The sequence below is a fragment of the Lissotriton helveticus genome, chromosome 2_2, assembly GCF_964261635.1.
Source record: "Lissotriton helveticus chromosome 2_2, aLisHel1.1, whole genome shotgun sequence".
Classification (NCBI taxonomy): Eukaryota; Metazoa; Chordata; class Amphibia; order Caudata; family Salamandridae; genus Lissotriton; species Lissotriton helveticus.
In genome coordinates, this window is record NC_136060.1 from 299,147,950 (window position 1) to 299,170,607 (window position 22,658).

A 22,658-nucleotide genomic window follows, 5' to 3' on the forward strand; every position below is an offset into this window, starting at 1 on the left:
ATTCAGAGTTTTTCACAACCAAGGTGTTTTTTATTACATCAGATATATAAAGATACCCTGGTGTGAGATAAATAGCACCAATTACACGATCTGGAGATTAACATGAAAACACAAAAATGCACATGGTACAGTAAATCCCATACACTTTTCCCCTTTTAAATTCCGTGTGATCTGCCGAAATTCAACAGAGGGTGAGATATTTAACGCACCCAGTAATTATAGGCTGCAGTAAATAACACCCAAATCGTAATTCTGGATTGTTTGTAAACAGGGATTATGCAGGAATCGTAATGCACTGACCCAATCATAGCCGGGGCCTAAATGATCAAACATGTCTGAATTGTATATGATTTGCTCACCCTGATGAAATGTGGCATGGGCATGATGAACTATGTTTTTGGGTCTCGTTTTCTGTGTAACAATCAAGCCTATCAAGCAGTGTTAGCAACACAATTTACAAACAGCAAGTGTGCTTGGTTCTGTTTTCTTTGTGCGTGCTGTGTTGGGTTATATGAATGAACAGTGTTCTTCTATACGTCAGAACAAGAAGTTGGCAGTAGTTTTTAACTTTTAATAATGATCATCCTCACACACAGCCAGCTTGTTTTTGAGTCTACGATATTAAACCTAGTCCTCCATGACCAGTGTGTGTACTGAACAAGGTTTAGTTCAAATGAGATCTGAAGTGGCGTGAGTCGATATTAATTGTGATGCTGCAGTACCTTCACCATACACATTCATGTCTCCTGCAAGTGTGCTTTTAATTGCCAAAGAATGACAGTCTAGGTAAAAATACCAAGTGAAAACTAATTACAGTATTTAGGTATTTTACAAAACACAACATCACAGAGCGGTCCTCCTGCATGTTTTCAGAATTACAGCTAACAGCATGTAGGCAAGGAGTTTTGCGATTCCTCAGTTTAAATGAAGAAGGTCAGCATAATTAACAAGCAGTGGCAAAGACAATGGGTCTGGCATTGGCGCTCAGCCTATTGGCTTTGTCAATGCTTGTTTTGTCATTGTTTTTGCAAAACTTAACTGCTGGGAAAGCTGTCAGTCCATCATCAATCGAAAAAAAAAAAAACACATTGGCTAAAAGCAAAAACAAATTTGTCTCAAAAAGCACACATTTCCATAGTAGTCTCTAACCCTTAGTAGAACTACATTTACGTGTGGATGTGTTCCTGTGCAAGGGTACAATGCTGTCACCAGGTGCGCAACGCCCATTGGGCTCAGAGGGCTTCAGCGCCCCATACCCCCAGTCGTGTGTGTCAGCCCGGGCTGACACCGCTTCCCGGGCACACACACAGACAGTTTTTGAGCTGCTGTAGGCTGGCTGGTCTGGCGCCCGTCTTATTGCAGCCACACCGAGTACTTCATAGGTCTTTAAAAGAACATTTACTTGTTAACAAGGCTTTGTTGTTTTTTCACACCTTCTCAGAGCCCCTGTATCTCCACTCTGCCTATAGCTGGAAATATTAGCCCCCCCCACCAAAATTTGTATTAGCCCCCCCCACCCCCGATATTTGGCTATAGTTGTGCCTGTGGTTCACTGACAGTGAAGGTAGCCAATGGTTAAAGTGGGCTGACCCATTGTGCCATGCTGTAGGGGACGGATGGATAATGTGAATGACACCATAATGTTATTTAAACATGATGAACTGACATACAACAGCCACAGCAACAATAGATAGGACATGTATCACTGTCCTCCTAATGTTTTTAATTTATGTTTTTTAATATAAAAGTATATCATTTTTTATCATCAATTCATCATGTTTAAATAATTACACTGTAAAAATGTATCCCTGTTTTATTAAAACATACTGTTTTTGATATCAATTTGATTGTTTGTGTTATGGTTTAAGTTCTCTACATTTGGTAACGGTGTTTTCAAGTACATAGCTAGTGTTTGGTCATACAGATAGCCTGGGTGTTTACCTTCACATTGTGAGTTGTTTTTGTACATTAAGGTCGTGTGTGCTTGCTAGTTGGACGGTGTGACCTAAAAGGAGGGACAGAAGGATGTTTGGGAGTTCAAAACAGTCAAACGGTTTGGGATGAGACAGATTGAGTAGGGATGGGGAGGACGGCAGTATAATAGCAAAATGTAAATTATATAGATATAAATTTTTCCACTGAAAAAAACAAAGGTTACAGGGATGTTATAGTTAGAACAAAACGACTGAAATTCAGCAGTTATTGTTACCTGAGATAACTATAACTTTCGACCCCACAATGCACTGCTTATGACTTCACATATTACATCACTCATGACATGGTCATTCACATTACTGAAGACATCATCCAGTGAGTGTTGGGGGATTTTAATTTGTGGTCAAATGGTTCTCTTGACTCTGTTTTTTTTTAATTTACTCCATTCATGCGAAGGCATTGGCCTTTTCCAGCAGGTCGCTGATGCCACCCATATGGCTGTATGAAAAGGACAAAGGAACCCACACTTCATAGTATTTCACACCATTTTGATTCGGGATGAAAAAGATAAACAAAGCTTAATATGTTTATCTTGGCAATTAGTTATGCCGTTTTATTCAACAATTCTATCAACAGTAGATATCACTTGAGTCAAGAGAAGTAACAAAGTGGATGCGAGTCGGTCAAACTTTGTGTGTTGGAATGAGGAAGTGGAGAACGCTGTTGAACTGACAGAACCGCGGCATTTGAAAATAACCCAGAAGGGACCCAGGCATGAAACCGGCACCGCTGAGAACTAAGGCACCTTTGAACTCTGCCAGTTTGGAACAAATTCATGTACCAGGTGAAACACGGACACCGTCATTGTTGAAAATTAAAGCAGAATTTGGTCCCCCTTGACCTGACAACCAGATTAACGCACAGACCCCACTGATTCACAAGAGTGTTTTGGATGGACCGAATTACCTCAAATCCCCAGAGGTTTAACAAACGGGGAATGGAATACATTTGGCCCTGAAGAGAGTTTGAGAAGAAACCTCCCAAACTCGAAACGCGTAGGCGGACAGGATCAAGTCCTAAGTTGTTGAGAAATAGTTAAAACTGTTAGGAACATTAAGCCTTCTAACATTTCTACCGAGAGGTCGTTTTGTTATGTGGAAGCTCATTGAAAGGCTTCATTTTGGTCAAATATTTCTAAATTTTGCATGATAACGTCATGAAATGATACATTGAAAAATTCCCCTTTCACTTCTTTTTGTAATATTGTGTATTGGTTATATGTTTTCACAATTTATATGTATGTTACGTCAAATTATTGTGCAATCACGCAACTTTTGATTTGAATGTTATGTTGTACGTTTACGGTCAGTACGTTCAAGACATTGATACTTCTCTTGACTCAAGTGATATCTACTGTTGATAGAATTGTTGAATAAAACGGCATAACTAATTGCCAAGATAAACATATTAAGCTTTGTTTATCTTTTTCATCCCGAATCAAAATAGTGTGAAATACTATGAAGTGTGGGTTCCTTTGTCCTTTTCATAAAGTATTTGGGCCCGTACCCCACTCCTGTCCGAATGGGCCACACTCCCCCTTTTTTGTAAAAAACCCATATGGCTGGGCACCTCCTTGATTTAATTTTTTCTGAACCTAATTTCCTGCACATTGGTGAAACCTTGCCGATGGACTGGACGGATCACTACTTAATTACATTTTTTGTTAAACTTAAGTCCGCTCAGACTCAGATTTTGCGTCCTACGACGGAATACCTAGGCAGAGACTGGAAGGTTCTCACACAGTTGAGGACTTATGACTCGGTGTTCAAGGTTGGAGATTGTTTCTCCTTGGATAAGCAAGTTGAGGAGAATTATACCTCGCTGTGCTTAAAGATCACCTCGACCTTGGACTTCTGCGCCCCCTTGAAAAAACACAATTGTAAGGGGAAAACTTCTGCCCCTTGGTTTAACGAAACATTAAAAAATTTGAAACTAGTATGTAAACAGGCTGAGAGGTGATGGAGGCGTGGCTATAAGGAGACGTGGAAGCTTAAAATCCTGGATTATAAGCATGAGATTAGAAGATCTAAAGCTGAATATTTTTCTTCCCTAATCTGTAATGCCTCTAATAGCTCTAGAAGCATCTTTAAGATTCTGAACAGTCTCACCAGTCCTGACTGCTCTAAGAATTCAATATCTCCCTCTCAAGATCTCTGTGAGAACCTGGCTAGGTTCTTCCGTGAAAAGATCCAGCTGATTATCGAGGATCTTGAGGGTGGCCAGGAATCAGTCTGGAACATTGTTTCTGGGCTAGGAGTCCTCCTGCCTCTGTGGGGAGGGCTGCGGATGGTGTAGACAATGGCCCCGTTTGCCAGTTTACTGAACAACTATCTGAGTTCCTGCCTTTATCGGCGGAGGACTTCAGTAGACTTGCACGGGGGATCTCCTCTGGCTCACCCTTGGACCAGGTCCCATACAAGATCTGGAAGGAGTATGAGGAAGAATTATTCCCTACTCTCCGCCTGATCTGAAACCAGTCATTAGCTGGTGTCCCCTCTGTTGAAAAAGCCTTCCCTTGATCCTGAGAGTTCAAAAAACTATAGACCGATCTCCCTGCTGCCGTTCCCAGCTAAAATTGTGGAATGGGTGGTTAGCATCACCCTCTCCTGTACTTGGAACAGCACAAATTACTGGAGGAGGTACAATTTGGATTTCGCCCGGCTCACGGGACCCAGACTGCCCTGGTGACTGTTATGGATGAGCTTCAAAGGCGGGCAGACAGGGGACAGGCAGTAGCATTGATCCTGCTGGACCTGTCTGCCGCCTTTGATACGGTTAACCATGTAATCATGCTGAGAAGATTAAATGAGGTTGGGGTGAAGGGCTGTGCTTTGCGTTGGTTTCAGTCTTTTCTGCATAATAGACAGCAGGCAGTGTCCCTCCTCCCCTTTCAATCTGTTTTCTCCAGTGTGCCGTACGGTGTTCCTCAGGGCTCGGCAATCAGCCCCATCTTATTCAACATTTACTTAAAATCACTGATTGCGGTCTTCAAATCTCATAATGTGAACATCACAAATTATGCAGATGATACACAGCTGATCCTCTCCTTCGAGGGAGAGGATTCGGTAGCAGTGGAGGGGTTTCATAACTGTTTGTGGGACACGGCCCATTGGTTACAGAATAACTCCCTACAATTCAATGCAGGAAAGACTGAGGTGCTTTTCTGCGCTGCAGGTAGGATCCCCCAGCCCTTCTCTTGCAATTTCTGGCCCCCTGAAATTTTGACCACAGCTCGCCCGATGAAAACTGTCTGCAACCTAGGCATCATGCTCAACAACAAGCTTACTATGGAAGCTCAGGTCATGAAAACGACAGCCTACTGCTTTGCAATTATTAGGTCCCTTCGGAAACTATTTCCGTTACTACCCTTTCAGGCGCGGGCACAAGTGGCAAGGTGTACGATTCTCAGTAGGCTTGACTATTGTAATGCCCTTCTGCTTGACTCCCCCAATTTTCTGTTGGACAGATTACAAAGGATTCAGTCAGTTGCAGCCAAGCTAGTCTTAGGGCTGCCTAGAAGATCCTCTGCGTCTGCAGCTCTGGCTTAACTTCACTGGCTCCCCTGAGACAGAGAGTGCCATTTAAGTCTCTCTGCCTCATCTTTAAAGCCCTCCATGGGATAGGACCAGTGTTGATGCAAAACAAATTTGACAGGTGCACCCCAACAAGACTGCTCCGATCCTCATCGGCTAGGCTGGTGAAGGTACCAACGTTTAGGAAAGCTAGGTCAGGGGGCAGATCTTTTGGGGTGGCAGCAGCCAAACTGTGATATAGACTCCCCTGGGAGATCAGACAAAAAGCTTAAAAACCTGGCTGTTCCCCAGGACCTAGTTGTGTGACCATGCTTTGATATATCCCTCCTGCTTTTTTGAGCCGCCAGTGCTAGGATGCCTGCAAGGTGGTAGTGCACTTACAAGTTGTATAAATAAATAGTGTTAGCGTTTTCTAAACGTTTCTGAGACTTAAAGATACACACTAACATACTACAAGGTTTATGAAGCAAAGGTTATTCCATCCAATTCCCACAGCAGCCACTGAGGGAGGTGTTGTTACCCATAAGTGATGCGCAAAGCAGCTGTTCACATCACTATGAGCTGAAGCATCCTAGGGTGGCTAAAAGGATGCATTCATCATCAATGGAATACGATGGGGACAACAATAGGCGTGGGCCTTTAAGGGGTCCATCAGTACTTCGATGTCCAGTGGCGCAACCAATTCTGATCTGAGACATATATCCAGGACGCATTTGTGGCTTCAAAGCAGAAAGCAGAAGACAGGTTGTATGCAATCAAGAACGCAGCTGCTCTGCCTGCTACTAACATGATGTTGAGTCACCAGGAGGGGAGGGATGGGAGGGATATAGATCAGGGTCTGTGCCCCCTAAATGGTTGATATCATAAGTATCCCAGGGGTTGGTATGTGATGAGGTCCCAAAAGTGTCTTGTTCCCCACCTTACCTAGATGTATGATCTTCTGAAGACCCCCGAGGTGAAATATCTAGTGGTCTGTAGGGCTGGTAGCCTTGTCTGACTTTTTCCAATGTTTTGGTGGTAATGGTATATCCAGAGCCTCTTGGACAGCCATCTTTTTGGTGGTGGAGGAATAGGAGCTGAAGGTTTGTCAAGTATACAGCAGGTGTGAGGCTGGATGTTGATTTGCTTTTATTTGGCATCCAGTTTCTCTTGGAGCCTATGAAGAATGGGGTCCACTGGCCTGCCGGAATTGGGCATGAAGTTGACTTGGAAGATTTTGGGTCCAACCCAGGTTTTAGTATCAGCACCGAAGTTCTGCTCGGCGTCACGTGGTGCCAAGTGGTGGGGACTGACAGCTTGTCAATGAGGATAGAAGTGCATGATACTGAGGGCATCGGCAAGCTTTGCTGTTTCCACGCTGAGCCGGATGGTGGGGCATCCGAATCAGGTGCTCGGTGTTTACAATGGCCAGATGGCTGTGGTGGAAACGAGGGCCTCTGTAGGTTGTTCCAGAAGAACCAAATATCATTTGGGCTGATCAGAATGATACTGAGGGAGAGGGGGTACCATTCTCACAGACTGTTGAGCCTGGAAAACTTCCTCCATCTCTAGGTCGACTTTGAGGAAGAAGTCAGAACTGCCCTTAATGCGAAACCTCTCTTCTTCCGCAGCTGACGGCTGAGGGTGTTCTTCATGTTCTTCATTGTCATGACCAAAGATGTCTGGAGTATCCTCAATACTCCTCCGCTACATTTCGAGCCGATGAGCATGACGGTCTTGAAGGGTTTTCTTGGAGTGGAAGGAGGGGTAGGCATCACAATCCACTTCTTTGTGTTCTGGTGATAAAGATTACAGACCTGGTGTAGGTTGATTCATGAATACTTTGCGTGGCATCGAGGCCAACAACAGCAGGAAATTCTCTGAAGAACCAGAATGGAAAATGCGATCAAAACAAGCCGACAAGGAGAATAGTGTTCCAGAAACCAAAATGAGCACATTAACGGCATCAAACCTAAGCACAGGCACCCACGTCCGAACCCGATGGAGGAAAGAAAACAATCTAACTAAGGAGTCGATGCCCATGCGCATTATCATCAAGAGGAAGAGCCACTGTACCTCATGACTCAAAAGACTTCTTTAAAGGAAAACAACTTGTACACATCCATACCAAACACTAGATGACTGGAGTATGCAAAGCATGTGCATCTACAGCCACACATGCCTCTAAAATTCTGTTTTTCAGGACTGAAAACTTCAGAAAATCAGCAAACAGCGCTGGTGTGCTTGTAGATTACATTTTACCTCACCAGGGGTATAGGTCAACCAGGCAGAGCAGAGGGCAGCTTCCTATCTCTATCTCACCAGGACATTTGACATTTTTTGCAGACCCTTAACATGTTCAAAATATACCCAAATACATTGCCATATGAATCTTCAGGAAGCACACAATGGAAAGTAGTGAAATGTAGCTAAAACGTATACTGTAATAGGTGTCAAGAAACAGATCAGGTCTAAGGATAAAACCAATGTCACCTCTGTACACAAATTACTGTATGCAAGAGAGATATTACAAATAAGCAGTGAAAATACCCAACAAAAGAACTATTCAGATGAAACAAGGTATCTGGCGATTAGAAGCCCATTGTCTGAGCACTCTTACCTTGGGCACTGATCATTAGGTGTCACAACTCCAGTCATGCTCATCTCTGGGATTAAAATGGGTTCTCCTGGTTTGCGTCTTATATTAGCAGCTTTGTCTCGCACTTGCTGCTCTACTTCAAGTCTGTCCACTGGCTCTGGCGGTATGGGCTTTACTAGCTCCTGTACAGGTTCAGACTCATCTGTTTGTTCCTCCTGTTCTTGAGTTGCCTTTTTCTTCTTCTTCTTTGCTTTCTGTTTACATAGATTCAGTTAATATTAATCACAGTATAGACGACTGATAAGATGTTGTTAAAAACAATGCTGCACCTCAGTCATTTTGGGGGGAGGGAGATCATCGGCATGTTAGAGTACACAAGACTATTCAATTTCCCAAGTAAACTCAAACAGTATGTTTACACATAACCGAAACTAGGCAGAAAAGCTCTGCATGTTTATATGTGTATATATAGGGAAAAAACTGACAAATAATGCAGTTCTTCAAAATTTTGAGGCATATAAAAGCACTTGAGCTTCACAGTTTGATGAAAAGTAAAACACAGAACAGTACACCCAAGACACAGGTACAGAATGCCTTTAGAAGAGTACAGCTTATTTGTTCAGGCAGCCCATTCGTCAATTTACTTGCTAAATCCCATTACTTCTGCTGAAAACGTGTGAGAAGAAGTGAGTATCTTAAATCATTGTAACTCATTCTTACATTGGGAATTGTGGTTGGAACATGCTTTTCCACACACCGCACTTAAGACATCCCTATAAAAGTTGACCATACTTCAATTTAAGGCTGGTGTCCTATTGCATGTTTCTGCTCTAAAAATCCTGCAAAAGATCTGACAAATAACATAGCTTTATGCCTGTAAATATAAATATTGAGATTACAAAAAAATATTTGTAAAAATGTGTTTCGTGAACAGGATGATTACCACAGTCTAGGAACCCAATGACCAGTATGAGACTGAATTTACAGTTTTAAGCCAATGTATTCAGGAAATGGGTTGCTAACAAGGAAAACATTATACATGAACTTGTAGATGATGAGAAACTGAAAGAAGCTTGCACCTTAAGATGACGTGCCACTAAAACACTGTTTCAAACTGCTGCGCAACATGAAAGAAAATCAGGAATAGGTCCAAGGCAATGTCGTAACAAACTAAACTAGAAAACTTGGAAGACAACTATGCAGTGGCTTAAGTTCCAATCCAATTTATATACAAATGAATAGTTCAATTATGATTCGCGATGTGGAGGGTGACAGAATTAATTTTCCGTTAATTATGTTCTGATGGATTATCAATAGAAGCTATTCAAATAATGTTAAATGACTGCTTAATAAAAATAAATACTTTACTGGTGGAGAGTTTTTAAACTGTCTAAATTGCCAACTGAAATGGATAAATGTGATGTTTGCTTACATCTCTATATGTTGTACGATACATGTTTCAGACTTTAAATAAAATTTAAACTATCTAACTAAGTTAGAAGTCTTAAGAAGTAGTTCAATTGTATTAACACTCTAATTAACTAATTAAGAATGTCAATGTGCAAGATCAGGACTGTCTGAATCACCTTAAGACTTTGTGAGTCTATGTAAGACTTGGTCTAAGGCCATTAAACAAACCTGTATGAGACAAGATTCCAGGTTAAAACCTCATGGGTTTATTGAAAGATATAGTCATTACAGAAAAAACAAAGTAATTAGGTAGTCAATTGGGAATTAGCATAAACAAATTACTCAGTATAATCTTGTAGGAGGAGTAGCATAAGATTTGGTAACCTGAAGAAAACCCAAGGAAAGTCTAAATACAAATCAGTAAAGATAATGACAGAATTTGTTCTCGAAGAAAGCCAGACAGAAAACTCAGAAAGAACTCGGAAAGAACTTGCTCTTCTCCAAAATAAAGCAATATTTCATGAATTTTCAAGGTACATAAGCTACATGAATTTCATGTGATGATAGGACATAACTGGGTTGGAACAGCAATGTTGCAAATACATAAACCAATCAATATTATGCAGCTATTTCTATACAGCCCTCTTTCCTGGGGGTGGGTACATCTTGTTTTAGGATGTCGTGGAGCTGTGGCCTCACAAGGTCCTGTCAAAAGCCAACATTTTTTTTTTATGAATAGCAGGTTGGCCTGCGGGACATGAGAGAGGGACACTGGTAGAGGTGTGTTTGGGTTGCCATCTTGAAATGCAGGCTGTGCTGAAGATCAAGATTGGGGTGCACTTGCAGAGGTGTGTGTGCTGGACAGCAATAGTAGTAGGAGATATATCAGGTAAGGGTTGAAGTGAATTGGTACATTGGTTTTAGAATCTCAGTACGCGATTAGCAGAGAATGCTACAGGACAGGATTTAGAAGCATTGTTACAAATAAGGATATGTTTAAGGGCATGATTGGCAGGGTGTTTTATAGGACACATTTGAGATACATTACAGAACTATGTGTGGGTTCTAGTATCGTATTGAAAAGCAGGTTGTGATGTAGAATAGGATTCAGGTGAATTGACAGAGCCATGATAGTCTCAGTGCAGGATTAGCAGAGAATGCAAAAAGAACAGACGATGGACAGAATGCTGAATAAATCAAACATTCACCCCTAGTCACAGACCTGGGTTAAATCCATTGGGTTTTTTCACGCCATGCCATGCCATTCCATTTCAGTGTAGACCCAGCCGTATGCAAATCAGTCTTGACCCTTCCCCCATGGGACAGTCCAGCCTGAACTGCGATGCCAGGTCCTCCCTGGACCAGAAACAAGCATCCTGGGAGTGATTTTGGGGTATCAACCTTCATCAGCCATGCTAGCTTGATTGTGGTGGCATAGCAAGCACAGGCACCACGGTTAGGCATACCCTTCCCACTTTGGGTGACAAGAGCAAAAAGAAAAGATGATGGACAGAATACTGAACAAATCAACCATTCACCCCTGCCATTGATCTGGGTTAAATCCATCTGTGTGTGCACTCCATGCTATTTCTAGTTTAGACCAAGCTGCATGCAGCCTGGCTGATAAGGGGTGATACCCTGAAACCAGTCCCAGGATGTTTGTTTCTGGTCCAGGGAGGACTTGGCCTGGCAGTTTGGCTCCACTGTTCCTATGGGGAGCAGGATCATGCCTGGTTTGCATATAGCTAGGTCCAAACTGGGGTGGCATAGTGAGCAAAACAACAATGGCTTAACCCAGATCTGTTGACTAGGGATGAGTGGTTGAAAAGTTTCAGCACTCCGTCCATCATCTTGTTGTGTTAGCAGAGAATTCTGCAGAACAGGACTGATCTGCATTAGCAGAGATGTGTACGAATCTCAGTTTATGATTAGCATAGAATGAAGTAGAAAAATTAGAGGTGTACTGGCTGTCCTGTGTATGAGCCTCTGTGCATGATTAGCCGGTTGTGCTGTAGAAAAAGCTCGGAGTGCACTGACAGAGATGTGGGCCATCAGTGTGTTGAAAAACTTTCCTGTCTACCTACCCTGACCCTATTGCTCCTACTCCTACCCTCTTCCATAAATCTTCACTCCCTATCAGCTCTACTACCTTCCCCTACCCTGCATTCCTGCACACATTATATACGTGTCTCTTTCTGCTTCACTCCTCCCCTTCTTCTCCCAATCTTTCTCTGTTACCACTCACGTCCCTGCTCTCTCTTCTGATCCTTTGGCTGACCTTCTGCACACACCTTACCTAACTTCCTCCTCTGAAACTCTTTCTCTTCTGACACCTGATTCCATGATGGCAATAATGTTATGGGTCACACACAAAATCCATGGGCTGTGAACCCATGGCTGTGCTTCTGCCCCCCTACCTGATTACTACAACCTTGAGGTGAAGCCTCAACACCTCAGTCTAGTCCATCAGAGGTGGAAAAGTTACTAACTGGCGGTAAATACCTTTTTGAGTACTCCTCTGGCCCTCAAGGGTAGGCTTCTAAGAACCATAATGGTAGCTTCTAGAAATCATCAGGGTAGGCTTCTACAAACCAAAAGGGTAGGCTTCTAGGAACCAGGTCTCTTACCATCCACGGATCTTGCAGTGATCAGTTTTTCATGGTCACCTGAACCTTGTTGGCCAGAAGTCCTTCTGCCTTTTCTGGCCCTGGAGTAGGTAACTAGGAGGTCAACCACTTGATCCTTGAAGCACTTCCAGTCCCTAAATGCCAGCGGCAGTCAGAAGTGCTTCAGTCCTTTCCTTACATCAGGGTCTTTTTTCTTCATGTGTTGTCTTCATAGATCCAGCTGTGTTCATAGGCAATCGTGGTGAAGTGCCAATAATATCCTGTGCACTAGTCAGGGACTGGAGAATTCCCTACACCCAGTTATGTCCACTTTCTTGCCCTATGCCCACCTCCTTTTGCAGCACTTCCTATCGCTTTACTGTAAAAAGTCCCAGAGCCCTCAATCTCAATATGCTAACCCTAATATCCTCCTTGAGGGGCTCGGACTCTCCATTATTTAATAGTGGTATCCCACGGTCAAGACCAAAACTGGTTCTACCTCTTACTGGCGTTGGAGCCAGTTCGCCTAGGAGAGCTCTAGGGTGGAATAATAGCAGATCCTGCCAGACCAGTTTTACTGCTCCAAGTTATAAGAAGGCGTGTGAAGGTTATCCTATGTTCGGCCAACTGTTACTGCCCCTCCCAGATTGCCAATTCCTGTTAAGTGGAAATTGTGCACACCGCCCCAGCTTCTTGACTCCAGTGCCCAAGCCTTTCGCCTCTGCAGAAGGGCCATTAACTCTCAGCTAGGAATGTGTACTGAACCTCTGAAGTGGACTAAGAGGCAATACTAGTTGGAAACCAATTTTTGTCTACAGCAGTACAAATCATAGTTTTGTAAGGTTAATTCTCCACTATCAAAGTTATCAAAAATCTATTCTCAATATTAAATTGGATTAAATTTGTTAGCATTTTCCAAAGAGAAGATATAAAACATATTTTAATCACACCTACACCTCTTTACGAAAAACCTAACCTAACATTTACAGTGAAGATAGCTTTGGGGTCTTGATTAACTGTGAGGGTATACTATTATCAATACAATAAGTAGGGTGACACATACAAACATATATAGGCTATAGCTAGAGGGAGGAGGGACATGCTCCTGGCCACGGAGGTGGGCGGCCTGTGGTCAGGGGGGTGGTCCTCCCTCTGCCATAACCACACTAAAGCACAGGAAAAGCCTGCTGAGACCCTCACCACACGCTCATAGCCAACTGTGATTATAGCATATACCGATGAAGGTGGGTGGGTTGAGGCTGAAATATCTGTGGAGATAATGTTCACTTTAAAACAAATGGCGCTCAAGATAATTGCTGCCCAAGCACCATGATAAAGGACAGGCCCTCTGGTTTGAGGCCAAAAGAAAGCACTGTGGATCGCATTACTGGAGCTGGAACAATGCAAGATGTTGATAGCGCCACTACCCTCCCTGATAATGAAGCTTTGCTGGCAGAAATGACTCAGTCTAGAGAGGCACTTGAAGCTAAAATCAGCCCAGTGGGATCAGAGGTGACACTTTTGCGACAAGACCTTCGCAATGCAGTCAACTACATAACAGAAGCTGAAACCACAGTCTCTGGCATAGCAGACACTGTATCCACGCTTCAAAGCAAGGTCGCCACTCTTGAAAAGCTTACCAAAGGCCTGGCTATGTGAGTAGAAGATGCAGAAGGAAGAATGCACAGAAACAACCTTCGCCATGTGGGGTTTTTCAAATATTATGAGGGGGAAGACGCTGGGAAATTTCTATCCCTTTGGCTCACCACATGGATTCCTGCAGACATGCTATCCTCCTGCTTTATTATAGAGTGCGCCCACAGAGCCCTACAGCAACGGCCTCCACCAGACACTAGACCATGACCTATAATAGTACAGTTTCTGAACTTCCCTGATCGGGTCGTCATTCTTAAACAGGCACGATCGGAACTTTCCTATGAATCTCATTTCATCATGATTTTCCCGGACTATATGAGAATGATGCAGCAACAATGCCAATCCTTCCCCACAGCCCACCACCGAGATCTTAAAATCATATACATGCTCCTATTTGCAGCCTGCCTGCGGGTAGTCTATAACTCCCGCACACTAATATTAGAGACTCCGGAGGAGGTCTTCACATGGGCAGACGAGCAGAGACCCCTAAAAGTGCACACCCCACTGCAGAGAGATTCAGATTCCTCCTCAGGAGAACCCAATTGTCTGTAAAACAAATGTAGATATCGGTCCACATCAACATGATGCGCCAAAACTAGCAGCAATAAGCCTGAGAAGAAACCTGCCAAAAGGATGACGAACATTAATAAATAGACTGAAGACCTACCTGGGAGACCCTTTGTAGTGTAGTTCCTATATTCCCAATAGGCTCTGCGAATTGGAATAACATAAACAGCAGTTTAGACGTAGGACTGAGGTCATCTAGGTCTCTACTGACTATGTTAGACTTAATTAGGTTTGCCAGCTAGCTCAGAGGTCACTAGAAATTTTCTCGAATGTTCAGGAAGGAGTTAACTTTCCTGATTAGACAAGAAGGGATTAGTTTCTGACAACCGCATAAACATGACAACTTTGCTCCCTCAGAATAAAGAGTATATCTCTAGAGTCGTGTGAAAACAATAGACAACTATTTCACTCAGTCATTCGTGCATGCTTAATTTCACCAGGAGTGCAGAGAAATAGAGAGACAGGCGTTTTCAATAAAAAGTGTTATTTATTGAGCAGTCTTCTTTCTCATGCAAGAGAAATGAATTGCCACAAATGCAATACTTATCATGAAGTAAAACGCGTACAGTAAAAGGAGTATTATGAAATAATACTGTAAAAGCATTGATATGGTTTCTGAGCCATATGATACTTTAAAACGGATAAAATATATACATACATAAAATCATTGACTAAACGTATTCAACTGGTGCTTCTAAGATTACGCCTACCCCGGTGTACCTGACCTAAGCCTAATACGTGGGAAGGAGTAAGTAAGTTGCAGTTTAGGTTAAGTTAGTTTTTGCCAAGAATCTGAATCAAGACTTCTCTCAAGGTTTTAGTCAGCTCCGTACCTTGGTTCTAGAATGAAGGAGGTCTTGTATCTCTCTCTCGGGACTCGATCTCCCAGCAACCCGCAAGGGTGACTGGAAACACCGGAGCTGGAATTTCTCGGCTTGAGAAAAGACAGCGTCTCTCTCAGTGCGTCAAATGGGAGGGTCGGCTTCCTTCGGCACTCGCATCAGCTGGGCGTCGGGCAAGTAGATAGCCGCTCTGCTCCAAACCACCGTGTGTTTGCTTAAGGCAACGTTGGTATATTTATTCCTGAAAGGTGCAGAGTTTGACGTAAGGTTGGACATAAGACGTCACTAAGAACTAACAGTTCTTTCTGGACTCCAGGAGTTCTTGTTCAAATCAAAACAAAAGCAGGGGGATTTCCCGGGCTGCTGGAGGCTTGGTTTGTTTAAAGAACGCGTTGTACTTTCTAGGAGTCTATGGGAGTAGCCTTGCCATATTTGGACTGCATTGGCTATTACTAAATATGGACATGATTCCTATGTCTTTATAAGGATATGTTTTGTTATAACCACATAAGGGCATGAATCAGGGATATCTACTTAGGGTCCTAGATAGATTCACAACACCCACTCCACGTTTAATGTCCATCATTACTAAATACTAAGCAATACTAAACATATAATGATGCATGTGTTTTCCAACCCACCCCAAAATACATACATTGTATTTGAAATGGTGTATGGTATATACACGAAAATGAGTATTTATACTGTACGTTTTTCAAGCAGTGTTATCATTCAGGAAATGCATATATAAATATTGGCTGAATGAATTGCGAAAATTACATTCATGAAATGGCTCTTAATACAGAAAAGAAGGTCGAGACCATTTCATCACATATTTATACAATACTGTACATGTGCTAGAGGCTCAGGTGAAATATTGTCTCTAGTGTCTCTAAAAATAGAAGCTCTGTTCTCTAAGAATAGTTCTACTTTAAGCAGAGTACCATGTGCCAGAAAAAAGTAAATATTTTGTAAGTGGAAAAATAATTTCGCTTTCAAGGGAAAAAATAGTTCCAAATGATTTCAGTAGTGTTGTTCATCAAAAACTGAAGGCCGAATTCAGAGTTCAGGAAACGCTGTGTGCTCGTTGTTTTAAAAGTTATTCTCCTTGTTGGGAGAGAACATCAAATCAGACAGGCTTGCAAAAAATTGGTCTACAACATCAGGTGAAATTTCGACCAAGTTCGAAAAAGCTGAAATAGTGCAAATGTGAGAATCATTGCCATCATCGGTGTCTGGATCAGCAATGCTCACAGAAGGTTGTATCTGTGTGGTGCTGCTTTCATCTCGTACTTCACCGCCACCTAATCGTAACGGTGAAGTCTCAACGAATGCCGTCATAAGAATAGGTAGCCGCTGGGGACAACACGTTGCATGAGCCGTTACCGAACCAAGCAAAGTATCGATTTCCATAGGTACTGCTGATGGTAGTGTAAGACAGCTGTCCAACACGCATTCTTCTCCGCATAGCAGACATCGAAGCGCAGGTAAGATGCAATCTTGCCAGAATGGTCTGAATGAAAGAAACCAGGTTGTATTCAGATCTCCAAGCCGGGCTAATCCGAGGACTCTAGTGATTCGGTCTCGGTAGTGTATTGCTAGGATCGTTTCTTCCATCGTAGATGGAGTTTTGTCTGTGGCTTGGCTTGCCATATCGGAGCAGAAGGATCAAAAATAAGATTCCTGCTACGAGTCCCAAAAGAAGAGACAGGCCGCCGAATAAAGAATGCACAAAATTTGGGAAAATGCCCAGAACTGTTTCAAAGGGTGCTAACAGTCCCGTAAAAATTGTCTTAAATACATGTGTGATGCCACTGGTATCAGACATGTTTAAAATTTGACCTAACATTTCTACGAAATGCATGGGGCAATTTGTTGATAATAGGGTATGTATCTCTGCCACTGTCCTTGCAACATGCAGATCATACGTCTCTTTGGACGAGGTTAAAGGCACATTTGTCTGTAAAAGAATAGACTTCATTCTGCTTAAAGTATCAATTCGAATAGAAGAGATATTCAAAGAAGGCCATATTGCCGCCTCCATGTCTGGATTGCTGTTTGGATACAATACTTGCATACAGTAAGTGACCCTGGACGTAACTGTTACGAGATAGGCTTTTCTTGGCACCATGCCACAACAGCTGTGGTCACTTATTAGAACGTAGCTGCCGTTGGAAAGCGGTCTGAAAATGGCTCTATCTGTGTTGCAGGGGTGTCATGCAGGTGACATGAAAGGTTATTTGATGAACCTTCGCAGGCTCCATTGAAGTTAATACCTTGACACAGAAGTGTACCGCTTAGTGATTTTTTACAATCATTACCACTAAGAAATACCTCCTTTTCCCCTTCACTATAACATTTGTGTGTATAAGGTAAATTCCAGGTTGACTTGATGTATCCTTTACCCAACCTTTCATACAGGCCTGCTGGTATATATTTTTGGCAATACTTAAACTGGAAAGTTGTTATCGGAATTGTAACTGTACCATGTATTATCCATTCAATGACAGGTCTCTCTGACATTGTCAATGGTAATCTCCCAAGTTTTTCAATGCTCAGAATCGTATAGTCTGCTCCTTTTTGTGCCAAACTGATTTGTTTATCAGTAAGGTTAAAGATAGAAAATAATGACGTTATGTTGATTAGACGCCATAGCACATAGTAAATCTATTGATGCCACCCATAACAAAAACTAACAATACATCAAATGTAGTGAACCTAAAGACCTCCGTTCTAGCACAATTAAACAATCTGTGTACCAATCAGAAAGGTGGGGCTCAGACATCCAGTTCTGACGTGGAATCAGAAATATCAAAAATTATTAAAAGAAGCAGGCAAGATAGCGCACCGGGGCCAAATGGTGTTCCCCAGGCCATCTATAAGGAGGATCCCTAATATTGGGCATGCAAATTAAACATCCTATTTCAGTCAATAAATAGCACAAGTCGGCTCCCTGAAAGCTGGAGAGGGGCGATTATAAATCCGATTTATAAAGGAGGAGACCGAAATAACCCAGCAAATTACCGTCTGATAGCACTTATTGATGCTGAAGCAAAGTACTATGCATCCCTTGTGCTAAATCGACCTTACCAAATGGTCTGAAGATAATAAGAAGATTCCAGTAAATCAGACAGGGTTTCGCAGAGGTACAGGCACTATGGCTAATGCCATGGCAATAAGTTTAATCGCCGAAAAGAGTATACAAAGCCGTCAAGCACTGTACGCCTGCTTTGTTGATTTCAAGGCGGCTTTTGACCGTGTCAATCGTCAGCTACTATGGTCCAAGTTAAAACAGCAGGGATTGCCGGACACAATTCTAAATCCCATAATGGATTTATACACGGATACCTGGATGCAGGTAAAGATCGCTAATGGGCACCAACTAACACGGAAGATCAGGACATACGACGGATTGAAACAGGCCTGCGTCTTGGCGCCCCAGCTTTTTAATCTATTCATGGCAGACCTAACAACAAGTCTGGATGGGATTAACGCCCACCCACCACGGCTAGGAACATTACGGCTGACACATCTCTCCTATGCCGATGATGTGGTGCTCCTTAGTCAGACTAAAATGGGACTGCAACGCCTCCTGCATGAACTGGCTGAATATACTAAACAGAATCTTCTTGAAATAAATAGCCAAAAAACAAAGATCATGATAATAACTCGCCAGCGCAAAGCCCCGCCACTTTTTGTCATAGACAACAAGAAACTGGAGGTAGTGGATAGTTATAAGTACCTGGGAATACAACTGGACAGACGCCTTAACTTTTCCTTGCACTTTGAGGCCATTGAAAAAAAGGGAATAGCACTGTTACATGCATTCAACAGTATTTCTAAGCAGTTAAAGGGCCCTCTGTTCAATCCACTTCTGGCTGTCATTAAGGCCAAGCTACTCCCTACAATAGCCTACGGCAGTGTGTTACACCATGGGAGAAGTGCCCAACTATTAGATAGGATTCAAACTAGAGTCTACAAGCGCATATTCAGTTTACCGCACAATGCCTCTCCGGCACAGGTCCGACTCGAGTTTGGCCTGCAATCCCAAGATCTGCAAAAAAGTATGAGACCATTAAGTTCTGGTATGACATCTGGATGAACAGGCAAACAGAGATCAATTCTGCTACGTGGGAGGCAATGCAAAATAGTCCCAACTCCCAGTACACTAAGTTTTTAAATCAGTCTCTTGATACTACCGAACTTGCATCATTGTGGCAGACTAAGCTACCGGTATCATCGTTCAAACAAGTACTTAAAAAGGCGGCAAACAGGCATTCGCTGACTAATGATAAGTCAATCTTTAGTCACCGCGCCCATGCCTGGATGATAATTCAATCATACACTATGTTCAAACCCGCAGTTTATTTCGGGTCATCCTTTTCATCATTTGTCAAACTGAAATACCTTAGTTTAAGGATGGGAAACCTGCCGACAAATGCAGATCAACCAGCTTGGTTGAAACCGGACACCAAGGAGTGTGACTTATGTGGTGCCACAAAACAAGACCTTATCCACCTATTTTGCCTCTGTCCAACATTGGACGAGGAACGACGGCGCTGGTTAAAGGAAAAATTTAATGACTATGGAATACGTACTTGTCGAACTGCCATCATACAAGTCTTGAGTACAGCGGATCCACAATTTATCTGCAGATCAGTCAAGTTTGTTATGAACTTTGAGAGCAAAAGAGGTGTCATTGTGAAGGGTATTAAAAAACGTTAGACCAAGACGTAACGTTAAGAGGCTATAGAGGTTTTGCTACTCTCACGCAAGTAATCGCACCCGCCAACTTATGACATTCAATGGTTTCACATAACCCGCACTAGATCGACTCAAATTAACTTTGATCTTGAGTAAGAAGAGATGTGTGATCCGTTTTACACCAGTAAATGTATCGATGTAAATTGACATTGAGCTTCTGAAATAAGAGCTATTTTTGTATAGAACGAATACGAATTTGTATAATGCAGTTCAGTAATATCCTTACACTTGATACTCTACGAATACAAATAGTTATTAATGTTTTTTAAACAGGCATGTATACCGACCAATTTTAAATTACTGTATTTTTATTTTTTGTAATGGTTTTCATTAACTATACAATAAAATTCATTCCTTCCATAGCACGTAGCCTGAACGCAGATTTTGTAACGTCCAGCCTAACTGTACAATGGAACGCAATTGGGACTGGCCATGTTGTAACATTAGCAAGTCCTGCTCTATTATATCAATAGCAGATGATACAATGCTGTCCAGTGAATATATTCTGGAGGAGAGAGTCGTTAACCCATTGTCCACTACAGAAAGTGATTTTTCCAAATGAATACGATCAATTTCTCGTATTTTTTCTGCAGTTTCAATTTGCGCCACTTTCCAAGCTTCGTTGTAAGCAGCGTATATACCGGCGCATATGAAACATTTTTGACGCTGTTTGCGAGGTCCCAGTATGAAATCTCGCAAATCAGCACCTTCTTTAAGTAAAGTCAAGTGTTGCTTAATTTCAGCCAGTGTGGATTTCTGTAGCCATTCGAGGCATAGTTTCCCTACACTGTATGTTGTAACTATCCCTGGATGTTGTCTCTGGAAATATCTTGGGTCTGGCCTGGTCTGTTGAACCCCTGTATTTTGTTCAGGAATATATCTTGACAGTTATTTGTGTCTGTGGGCCAGATCAACCATTTTTTACAATCAGGATTTGTTCTGTTTTGGTGTAAAATATGGGATACATCTATCTCCACATCTGTAGTGCTATTACTATCAGGTATGGGATCTGGATTAGACAGTTTGTTTAAGTCTTTTATCTTGGCTAAACCAAGACAGGTTGTTTGCTGAATGGTGTCATTCAGGAATATTATCTCTTCTGGGCTCTAAATAATGCTTCTAGACCTTGTACCTGCCAGTCTTTTGTACCCCAGATGGTTTTTGTTTCAATGTTGTTTTTCCAAAATTCAAAACCATTTTATCATAACATTTTTCAGAATAAATCAATTTAGTATTTGTCAACATTGTTTTCATTCCTGTCTTATTTAACATTTTAAAATAAAACGTTTCTGGATCAGTTGTGTTAAACCTTGAGAAGTATGGGAATTTCTCATAAAATGTTTTCGAGCTGCCTTTTGGCGGTGTTGGACAATGTTCCCATTGTTTATAAGTAAACACATTTCTAGGATTAGCAGATTTATGCAAATAGTGATGACCATAATGATTATAACAGTACATTTCTTCATAGTTTGCTGAACCCTGCAAATAATCTTGTTCTGTGAATTTTGCTGACATTACTAAATCTGACATCATATTATTAATATTTTCAAAGTCCCAATCATCAGGGAAAGTACTTGGTGTCACAAAGTCCCTTAATGAAACCTTGAACTGATGTAGATATTTCAAGAGCTTAATCGGGCCATAGATTTCATAATCCGTTTGTCCCATGCTACCCCCCCGGGTATTGGATTGGCTGTGATGTTCACTGATGACAGTTCTCTTTTCTCGATGTGTGAGGATTTGTGAGGCTTTAGGACCAAGTTGATGTTCTGACTTGCTGTGTCCATTGTACTGTATTTTCCATCAATATATCTACCCAAACATAAGACCATGATGAGCCAAAGCAGGAGGAAAAGTACACCTAACACAATCCAAAATTCAATCCATGGTGAAATCAGATATGTTTCTTTTAGTTGATGAACGAGTTCAGTCATTTTTTGTTTACAAGTTTTTGTTGCTGGCGTTTCTTCATGTTCACTTGGATCATCAGAAAAGTCATCGAAATGGATGAAGTAGCCAGATGCAGTTCTGTCAATTGTTGGAATTGCTTCCGGATTTTCTTTAGTCTTTGAATCTTCTTTTGTCACATTAGTATAGTCCGAAGCTACATCATTGTAGACAGGTGTTTCTTGACGAACTTTTGCAATTTGGGTTTCAAGAGGCACAAGTTCCATGGCTTTGTTGCATAGTCCTTTTTTATTTACTGCAGGTTTATCAAAAGTGATTAGTCTCTCAGTTTGAACCTCTTGGATTGTAGCAAGGTTTGGTCTTCTGCTACTTCTTGGGAGTCCACTGGGCCTACTACTTATTATTGGCCACATGATTGTGGTTTTACCAGGTCGATTGATACAACTCTGTTCTCCTTTTTACCAGCAAGGAGCGGTAGTACTACTGATCTTGTTCCGCTGACAGCTAAGACAGGTACTGCTTTTCTGTAAGAAGGTCCAAATTCCTTCTTCACCGCGATCTTCTCTCTGACTAGATCCCCAATCTTTGGATTTCAGACAGGTCTTGCTGGGACAGGTGGTTTTTCTTCAGTGGCTGGTGGCTTTAACTATGTGTTACTTAGACTTCTTCTTGTTTCATTTAAGTCCTGTAAAGCAGCCAAACGATCTTTGATATCAAAGGATTTTTCTTTCACCACTGAAGTCTGACAATCTAAGTCCTGGATTTTCATTCTAGTACCGAACAATAGTTCGTATGGAGT

The 22,658-nt window shown here is 42.0% G+C and overlaps 1 protein-coding gene across 1 annotated transcript in view; it reads right to left on the minus strand.

The window, feature by feature from the left end:
• CC2D2A (coiled-coil and C2 domain containing 2A) overlaps positions 1-22,658 on the minus strand; it is a 527,307-nt gene that overhangs the window by 263,237 nt on the left and 241,412 nt on the right. The window contains exon 15 of the mRNA XM_078678452.1: positions 8,128-8,360. Coding sequence (XP_078534578.1) covers positions 8,128-8,360 — 233 coding nt within the window. The remainder of the gene's footprint in view (positions 1-8,127; positions 8,361-22,658) is intronic.